The sequence below is a fragment of the Engraulis encrasicolus genome, chromosome 22 (genome assembly GCF_034702125.1).
Source record: "Engraulis encrasicolus isolate BLACKSEA-1 chromosome 22, IST_EnEncr_1.0, whole genome shotgun sequence".
Lineage (NCBI taxonomy): Eukaryota > Metazoa > Chordata > Actinopteri > Clupeiformes > Engraulidae > Engraulis > Engraulis encrasicolus.
Window position 1 is genome coordinate 42,734,554 of NC_085878.1, and position 10,302 is coordinate 42,744,855.

General features: G+C 41.6%; 1 protein-coding gene across 1 annotated transcript in view; it reads right to left on the bottom strand.

The window, feature by feature from the left end:
- The window catches only part of LOC134439185 (cytoskeleton-associated protein 5-like), a 67,840-nt gene extending 57,989 nt beyond the window's left edge, over positions 1–9,851 (bottom strand). The window contains exons 1-10 of the mRNA XM_063189070.1: positions 9,750–9,851; positions 8,297–8,375; positions 7,660–7,853; positions 6,745–6,951; positions 4,976–5,147; positions 3,909–4,053; positions 3,180–3,277; positions 2,655–2,768; positions 2,461–2,565; positions 2,267–2,356 (exon numbers count right to left, since the gene is read on the bottom strand). Of these exons, the coding sequence (XP_063045140.1) occupies positions 2,267–2,356; positions 2,461–2,565; positions 2,655–2,768; positions 3,180–3,277; positions 3,909–4,053; positions 4,976–5,147; positions 6,745–6,951; positions 7,660–7,853; positions 8,297–8,353 (1,182 nt within the window). The 5' untranslated portion in view covers positions 8,354–8,375; positions 9,750–9,851. The remainder of the gene's footprint in view (positions 1–2,266; positions 2,357–2,460; positions 2,566–2,654; positions 2,769–3,179; positions 3,278–3,908; positions 4,054–4,975; positions 5,148–6,744; positions 6,952–7,659; positions 7,854–8,296; positions 8,376–9,749) is intronic.
- Positions 9,852–10,302: the final 451 nt, after the last annotated feature.

The following is a 10,302-nucleotide window of genomic DNA, read 5'->3' on the forward strand; positions in this document are numbered from 1 at the left end:
CATAACATGTGAATCTAGAAACCATCACTTATTTTCACATAGTAAATGTACTTTCATTACCAGACACTGAAGCAGCAACTGTAAGGGAATGCAACTCATCATTTTTTTATTCTTAATAATGTAGGCCTAATCGTGAAACATGTAATCTGTTATTCCCCATTACTGGCCTGCGCTCTGGACTCGGAAGGCTTTGAAGGTGAGGTGATCCCTCACCCCTACTTTAAGTGCAGAGCGGGTCAGTCTGTTGATTTGGGACTTTATTTTTACTATTTCCAAACACAAGTGATTGCATCATTGGCATGCACAGATCTAGGAACGGACTTGGTGGTTCTAAAGCAACAGCCCCTTTGCCGTACTGGACGAAAAAATGCCTTTTTTTAAGTTCCTTTTTTTTTTTTTTGTCACAATGTGGGCCATATTGGCATGATCATCTACGGTAGAAATTCTTGAGATCAAAAGTATGTGACAATTCCCCCTGATCTACAGTATAGAAGGGTGGGGAATCTAACTTATGTCTCAAGGGCCGTTTACGGCCCCTGATGTAATTTTAATCTTATGCAGTTTCACATGGAATATTACATGTTTTGCAAAGAACTGTTAGAAATTTAATTTGCAATACAATTAAGTTATGTTTTCAGGGGACCTAGTGAAGGTGAGGTCTGTTGTGAAGGTGTCCACCTTCAATATAGGCCTAACTGCAGGGGGAAATCCTGGTTTGTGTTCATAGTACAGCCCTTTATAAAAATTGAAGTGGCCCTCGAATGAAAACGGCTCCCCACTCCTGCTCTGGCAAGGCAACTGGAAGTTCACATGCCCCCCGCCCCCACCTTGAGCACCTGCCCCCCAAAATGTCTTTGCATGCCACTGGATTGTATAGTGTAGTACACTCTCAACAACAGCATGGTAAAAAAAGTGACTTTATCCTTAGTCTATGTAAAGAGTGCAGTCTCTGCTTCATCCAATAGGTCTTTGTCTACATATCAAATTTGGGTGTGTATGTAAAATAGCTCACATTTAAGTACATTACACTTTGTGTGGATAATGAAACACAACTTTCAAGAAAACTTGTAATACAAAACCCACCTGTATTGTAATGTAGATGATAAACTGGGAAAATTGTTGTATTTTTGTACCCAATCTACCAGTATTTTCTCGCTTGGGAAATAAACACTAATTTTTTAATGAAAAGTCAGTGAAAATGGGGGCCTGAACTAAATTAAGTGGGAAATCTGTGTAACGTGCCCTTTAAACTATCTAAGAATTTTGTAGAACAACTTTTCCTATAAATATATTTACCTCACAGTCATTTTTACTTTCAATTTATCAAGATATTAGCAAATTAGCCTAGGCGTTTTTAGTGTAAAATGGGTCAAATAAGAAATGCATGATAAATATGATAAAGCTACTGTTCTGCAAAGGTTATCATACCAATTCATAAACTAGACATATATATCAATATTAAAATACCAACAAGACTTTGCCCACCCTTTCGATTGCGATCGGCGGTCTGGCTCATGGACTAATAGATATTATTACACACCTGTTAAGCTCCACAAGATGGGGCTAATGAGGGACAACAAGTGCTGGAAATGTAAGGGTGACATTGGCTCATATGTACATCTTTTGTGGGACTGTCCTTTGGTTTTGCCTTTTTGGAAGCAAGTGCTTCATGTTATTGGAGAGTGGTTAGATGCACCGTTGCCAGAATCACCCCAGCTATGTTTGCTTGGAGACCGAACTATCCTACCACCAAATGTGACAAAAGTGGAGTTTGCACTGGCGTCGGCAGGATTTATTATTGCAGTGAGAATCATCCTCAGACATTGGAAAAGTCAAGTGAGGCCCTGCTTCACGGAATGGCTGAAATTGATGACGGACACTGCCTCATTTGAGGGCCTCATTGCAAGACTGAATGATGGTAAAGGAAAATATTACAAAGTGTGGTCTCATTTTCTGCACTTCATACAGTTTCAATGGTCTCAGATTGCATAAGTGTACTTGTAATTAGACTGTACTTAAATGCCACCCCCCCCCCCTCTTATTGTTTGTGTTTATGTTTTTTGTTTTGGTTTATTATTTTAATTTCCTTTTTATTGTGGGATATTGTCTTTCTGGTTTTCTTTTGGCCATAGCTACCCTACTTGTGTGATATGTAAAGTTTATGGTGATTTGATCCATTGAAAAATACAATAAAAACTTGAATTGAAAAAAAAAAGATATTCCAGAAATTCCATGACCCGTGGGAACCCTGCCCTGGTTTACTCACAGAGAGGAAGGAGGCATCGATGGCTTCCTGCAGAGCCTGCACCACCAGAGGCTTCTTCTCCTTGAACTTCTCCAGAATAGTTGGCACCACCTACAAATTAATGAGGGGGAAAAAAGCCATGATTTCAATATAGATATTACAACACACATGCGCACACGCACGCACGCACACACAAAACAGGATGCTGTACTTACATGACCAGCATATGTTCCAAACTTCTTCCTGAGTCCTGTGGCCAGTCCAGCAACACACTTGGCCGCTAGGGTAACCAGCATCACATTGGTGTCTTTTCCAATGACCTGGGAAGAAAAAGACATTTTGCACAATTAAAAAAAACAGACGAGAAACTTCAAGAACCAATATACAGTCAAAAAACAGAATGCCATACCTTAGTTAAAGCTCTGACCAGCTCCCCAAAGTCTCCCCCCTCAATTTTGGGGTTTTTGACCAGGGCCTCAAGCGCGTCCAAGGCCTCTTTCCTCTCCTGCCATTTCTTTGCCTCCTACACAGACACAAAACCAATGAATCTTTTAGAATACAAAGGCTACTATAACACAAATATCAATATACTGTAAGGCAGGGATGGGCAACTGGAGGCCCGCGGGACACATGTGGCCCTCCTCCTCACTCAGTGTGGCCCATAGATCAAACATAAAAAAAATCTGGTCTTTCTTGAATTAAGTCACTTCTAAATCAATCCATTGTAATTATACTGTTGGCCGATAGAGAACACTCATATTCCTTCCAAACAATATTGGCAGTCAGTGAGCAACCAACTGCACCTCAAACTCTGCGGGTTAGAGCCATATTCGTGGTCATGTGGCCCTCCGATGATATCGATAAAAAAAAAATGTGGGCCTCCTCATCATAGAAGTTGCCCATCTCTGCTCTACGGAAAGACAAACCAACTTACAATTTTCTCGTAGAAGTCCTTGGGGAGTTTGGAGAGTATCTCCACAGCCTCCATGTGCTCATAGGCATCTATAGGGGCCTCCTCTTCCTCATCTCCACCTATAAACACAAGCCATACACTTGCTACGTTTACATGAGACATTAATTCAGAATTAACTCAAATTCTGAATAAAGCTTAATAATTACGATTTGAAAACGTCTTGTAAACACTTCTTAATTCGGAATATAATGAAAGATCAAAGGAAACTCGACAGCACTATTTAATTCAGAATGATTAATTCGGAAATAACATCATGTAAACGTAGTGAATTACACTTTACAGCCAGTGCACCATACACCGCACGTACGTATACATATACAAGATGCAGCACTGCATCTCTGCAGTTTGCTTCAGAAAATCTATCACCAGCACACCAAGTTTTGGCCAACATTTTAAAAAGGCGCAGGACTGGAAGACATTAATTGAATTAAAGTTCTGGGTTCTCAAAAAGTAATCTGGCTCTGTTCCTCCTCATCCAAGGACTGAGCACAAAATCATGTCAGCAATGCTTACATTCAAGTCAGACCTTGAGAGAGAGAGAGAGAGAGAGAGAGAGAGAGAGAGAGAGAGAGAGAGAGAGAGAGAGAGAGAGAGAGAGAGAGAGAGAGAGAGAGAGAGAGAGAGAGAGAGCGAGAGCGAGAGCGAGAGCGAGAGAGAGCGAGAGAGAGAGAAAACCTCCATCTGTCTCACCGTCCACCTGCTCGTCCCCGCCGGCCTCCTTGAGCCTCTGCTGCTGCTCGTGCTTGGCCTTCAGGTCCTGCTGGGAGCGCAGGAAGCGGCTCTGCCTGGGGGCCGCCGACGGCAGCTTGGACCACTCCTCCTCCAGCTCCTTCAACTGCAGGTGGGATAGCACACACACACACACACACACGCACACACACATGAAAACTAATTAATGTCATTAATGTTTCAGCCCTGAGCTAAATAGAATGTGAAATTTACATGGAGGAAGGAAAGTGGGTTCACAGTGAGGGTTTTTTTTCCGTATATCTCATCAAAATATACCAGCCAATGTTAAAAATGCAATTCAACAGCCAAAGTCAAAACATGAGGCTCCTTTCAGTTGCATGGAGTGCGAGTGACCTACAGTAATGCATAACTGTGTGGCCAAGCCTAACTTGCTGTGTGTGATATTACAATAGATTGGAGTCGGAGTGATGCCACAAAAGAGAGACCCCCTAAAATGTTAATGTTCAGAAGTAGGCTTAGAGCAGGGATTGGGAACCTTTTTCATTCAAGGGGCCACTTCAAATTCATCCAAGGGCCGTTTAAGTCCTCAGAGGGCCGTACTATGAACACAAACCAGGATTTGCCCCTGCACTTTAGGCCTATATTGAAAGCAGCCACCTCTAAAACAGACCCCACCTTCTCTAGGTCCCCTGAATATAACTTAATTGTATTGCAACTGTAAATTCTAAGAGTCCTCTACAAAACATATTTCATATTTCATGTGAGGCTGCATAACATTAAAATTATATTGGGAGCCAGATAGAACGGGCCCAAGGGCGGCAAACGGCCCTCGACACATAGGTTCCCAATCCCTACCCCTGGCTTTGAATAAAGCTTTTTTTTTTTGGGAAAAAAAGACAGAAAAGGAAATTAAATGTTTACACCAGTACATTTCAAATTAGGAATTTTTAAGACATAATTTTTCACAACATTTGATTTGCAGATTTGTCAGTCTTGCAGTTAAGCCATTTAGGCCTACTCTTAACATCCACAGATTAAAATAAAAAAAAAGTAATCGTTTTACGCACCGTCACAGCGTTAATGTTTTGGAGAGCTGGCTTGACCGCGTCCCTGACCCATCTGAACATCTCTATTGCCAACAGTTTGGCCTCGTCTCTCACAGCTTTGTCTCGAGACTCAAACAGTTTGGGCAAAACCTTCATCACGGGCTTGACTGGGACAATTTTTGGACCAAATTCACTAAAAGGGGGGACAAAAAAGAACGTAGAATGTTTAACACATACCAAAAACAGGAAATCAATTATGTTATGAATTTTAGAACTAAAACTTATCAACTTGGGTTAAGTTAAGACTCTACGCATAATTCATCAGCTGGCATCAATACAGCTTAAACCTTTAGCCTTCAGACCCCTGAAGATGTGGCAAACAATCAAACATTAGCCAGTGTAATTGAACCTGATATAAATATGATGGTGCGGTGGGCTCGAGCTTTTTCTTCATACTGTATATGCATGAATTTACTGTATATAATTCCTGTATTTCAGTACAGGCCAAGAATATCTGTACAGGTAAAGGCCATGAAGGGGCAGTCATGGGTAAAGGGGCAGTCCTGGGTAAGCGGTTAGGGTGTCAGACTTGTAGCCCAAAGGTTGCCGGTTCAACTCTCAACCCGCCAGGTTGGTGGGGGGAGTAATTAACCAGTGCTCTGCCCCATCCTCCTCCATGACTGAGGTACCCTGACAGGGTTCCCACTCTAATTCAGGTATAAAATTCCATGATTTTCCATGACTTTCTAGACCCAAAAAGCAGAATTTCCATGACCACTTCCGTAAAAAAATGACGTAAATTTGTTTTTTGAAGAAGTGTGAAAATGGAAGATTATCTTCACCCCTAGAGCCGACGCCAAGCCACCGCCAGACTTCAGTGGGCTCATTGCATTCTAGAATGTTGCACATACAGGGTATATACACCAATCTTGAAGTCAAATTTACTACCATTTAATACCCTTTTTCACTACCTTTAGAATTTTTTTACAACCATCGTGACACTCCGATGCGAGTATTAACAAGACATCTTTTGTAATTTCTACCTCCGTAACATTACATACAAGACAGCCGAAACGAAGCAGTGCGGTGGGACGGTATCATGCTCAGGTACCTCAGTCATGGAGGAGGATGAGGGAGAGCACAGGTTAATTACTCCCCCCCACCAACCTGGCGGGTTGGCATCCTGACGCCCTAACCGCGTACCCATGACTGCCCTCAGATACAGAATCAATCTTTTTTTTTGTCAAAATGGTACAACTACAAAAAATAATAGCTCGTTTTTCCCAAAATAATACCTATTGAGCAAATTTACTACTTTTAAGTCCATTAAATGTTGCCTTTTAAATTTATCACCTTTTAATACTTTTTAAAACCCTGCATACACCCTGACATTACAGCGTGAAACCAAACAGTCTCTGGCAAAGCGTTTTAGGATAACCAATAAGGAACAATGTTATACACCAAACAAAAAAAGTTTCTGCTTTCACACAACTGTTGAAAAAAAATCCATGATATTCCATGACTGAGCATGCAAAATGCTAAAATTCTATGACTTTTCATGACTGGAAAAACTTATATGAAATTCCATGATATTCCAGAAATTCCATGACCCGTGGGAACCCAGCCTGAGCATGGTACGGTCTCGCCGCACTGCTCCCTTGGGGTGTCATTGGGGGCTGCTCCCTTGCACGGGTGAGGCATAAATGCAATTTTGTTGTGTGCAGTGAACATTTGTGTGCTGTGGAGTGTCACAATGACAAGGAGAGGTGGAGTTTCCCAGTTGGGCTTACCTGAGTGCTTTCCTCATGACCTCCACACAGGCCTGTATGATTTTGGGATTTTTGTTCTCCAGGCCCTTGAGCAGTTCCTCCTGGACCACCTCTGCCTTCTCGATCTCAATGTACATCAGGCAAATGTCTGTTCCGAGCTCCTTGGCTCGGGCCTTGGGCTGGTTGAAGACCTTGCAGACCACCCCAGATACCACGTCACCCGCAGTCCTGGGAACAAAGATTCACCATTTACACTATAGGACATAAATGCTGCTGCAGAGTTGCGTTTTCTTTCCATATTCATGTTCTATGAACCAATAGAAGACAGGGCTGTGATTGACAAATGGCAAAAGAGGTAGGAACAGAGGATGTTGTCGTGTTGTAGCCACATCATAGATCTGTCTATACTGACAGTGGTTTAAAATGCATTTTCAGGTGTGCCTTCAACTCCTGACTTATCAAGTGTTTCGCTCTACCCAAAGAGGGTAGAGTAATAAAAAGGACTCAAACCCCGCCCACCCAATGCAAAAAAAAAAAAGTATGCTCAAGTTGGGTCTCCTAAAGGGGCGTTGTCCCCTCCTCCTTCTTCTCTTTTTGAGGCGTTTGCACAAGAAGTGCGCTACTGCCATCTACAGCGCAAAGGGACTCAATTTACTCTCAACCTTTAGACTCCGAAGGTCTCCTAAGCGAAGGTCTCCTAAAGGGGCGTTCACCCGACATCACATGGATACCGGAAAATAACTAAAGTAACGCATCGCTATCTACTAAATCTCTGGCTCTAACCCAAAAGGCCAACGCATCAGAAAAGGGAAGACCAAAAGGTGGGAATGAAGTATTGAGCACTGGAATCGAAACATTGCGTATGAGCAAACACCTAGCGCCAGTCTAGCGCATACACTTCCCCGATAAACAATTTTCTGCAAACAGCCAACCAACCTTGTTGCAACATGTGCATTCTCAATATATGAGAGTGCAGCTTCCAGGCCTTTGAGTTGGGCCACAGCATTTGAATCTGTGACAAAGTTTTTGATCAGTCCAAGATATTTGCCCCACGCAGGGCTCTTCTCGTCACATATTGTTGGGAAGAGCTTCAACACCTCCTCGTAGCCGTGAAGTCTGGCTTTCCACACCTGCAAAATCATTGTTTGTTTACATTTATGGCCAATTATGCAGAGTGGCTATTTCATGTCCATTAACTTCACATTAAAAATCAACAATGATATAAATAATTGAATGAATAAAATACATGAAATAAGTTTGGTCACATCAATACATTTTTGAAAGTTCCACCTGCAAAATCAAGTGAAATATGAGTGCAAATGATGAACCTATGCGCCACCAAGTCTGCAAAAATCTGTTTAATTGGTTCAATAACATGCAAAGTACAATTAGATACACACCATCAATATGCATTTTGAAGAGATGGATCCTCAAATCTAGCTGAGGCCCATAGCATGCCATGAACATACAATACACAAATCTACAAGCCAATATAAAAAATCTACTACCAGCCATTATGACTATGTGAAGAACCATGATGAATCCCACAAGACTTTGCTTCTGAATACAGTACCTTGTGTTCACATTTCTGGTCAGCTGGTAGTTTCATCCACTCGCTTTCATCCCCCATGGTTGAAGTACTTTATTCAAGCCTGAGTGCAGAAAGCAGGGCAAGAGGGGAAAATGTACCAACATGACACGTTGCAAAATCATATTCGGAGTAAGCCTACCATTCACTGGCTATGCCAAGCCTTTCTGCAAGTTAGGCCCGACAATACACTGGACTCTGAAGAAGGCGTCGCAACACCGAAACGTTGGTCGGGTATGTGCACAAAATAAAAGTCTTGAAAACTAAGCTGCAGTGTGCTCCAGCTTCTCCTTTCCAGGCCTGACGATACACTCTGTTCCAATGTAAATGGTCCTATTTTATGGCTGTAGTAAACGGCGCCTTATCACTACCCACTGCATCAACCCCTCTTGTGAGCACGCCTTTAGTGCATGTATAATTTTAAAAAATAGCCTACGTTGCTGGCTTGACAGCAGTTTGTTTGATGTGTGCCAGGTGTCACAAGGTCTAGTGAAGTACGGTGGCTGTGCGGAACATTTTTAGGAACACGTTTATAAAGTCTGTGATTGTGCATTTAAATACATTAACATTAGATTCAAGGTCCAGGATTAAAATCATAGGGGGTCTATGTGCCCACAGCCCATTGGTCCCACAGCTTACTCCTGCTACTCCATGTTCCCACATTTTAAAGAAATTATTCAAATATAGGCCCTATGTTCCACACCTCCATGCTCCCACATTTCCTAGTAAACTAACAGAACACACCTTTCTCCCTGGCATGGAACATAGGGTCTAATTTTGATAAATCCTTAGAAATGTGGGAACATTCAGCAGCAGGAATATGCTGTGGGACCAATGGGCCTAAAAATGAATGTTAAAAGTCTTAGCGTTGTCGGACCAATGGGCTGTGGGAACATAGACACGCTCCGAAATCATAGATTGTCCTCATGTTTAATTAATAGCTAGTCGGACAAAGCAAAAAACCTAAATGAAGCTTGGGCGTAAGTAACCATTACAAAGTTCAGTCGCCGACAGAATTTCGGACGTCAGGCCATACAAATAGTTCAAGAAGTTGTGCCCCTGGCTTGATGAAAGACTCAGCTTGTTTTTAGAAACGTTGGCAGTAAGCGCCTTCAAATTCTTTTCACATGGTGGTGTTGCTAACGTAACCGCTATATAATTGTCAGACAAAAGCCCAACACACTAGCACCGAGTCAAACAGGACAGTTTTAGATCTTCTCGCCAGTTATAATGAACATTTAGAACATTTAGAGTTGAACTGGATATGTTTTGAATTCAGCCATAACTACATAAACATGAGCATCTCCTTCACATTTTGGTTCTTGTTACCGTGTCTTCAAATGTGTGAGTAAACACAATCAGCAATACTCCTTTCATCCATGTGTAGAGTTGCTAAACAAATGTGTGGTGTGCAGAATGCAAGATAGAAGGGACTCACCGAAATCGATTAAAATGGGCAAACGATATGAAATTAAAAAATATGACAGTGAAGCGTAATCCACAAAACCCTGTCTTGTATCGTGTGCAGCCTTCACCTCACTTCCCGAGTATGGTTTGAAAATTGGTCCGTTCTCCGTACTCAAATTTGATTGGATGACGTATATATGAGCGTGCAATGCTATTGGGTCATTTCAACAGGCCAAAATGACGTGTGACAAATAGGAAGTCCAACGTACTCAAGCAGATGCCTTGGCAAGTGAGAAACACACAAAAAAAAGTGAAATCACACATTAACAACAGCAATAATAATAATAATAATAATAATAATAATAATAATAATAATAATAATAATAATAATAATAATAATAATAATAATAATAATAATGATAATAATAATAAATACATTTGTGTCACATGTCCTTTGATGGAAATGTGTTTTTATAGGCTCTAATGGCTGTGTGTGTGTGTGTGTGTGTGTGTGTGTGTGTGTGTGTGTGTGTGTGTGTGTGTGTGTGTGTGTGTGTGTGTGTGTGTGTGTGTCTATAGATAGA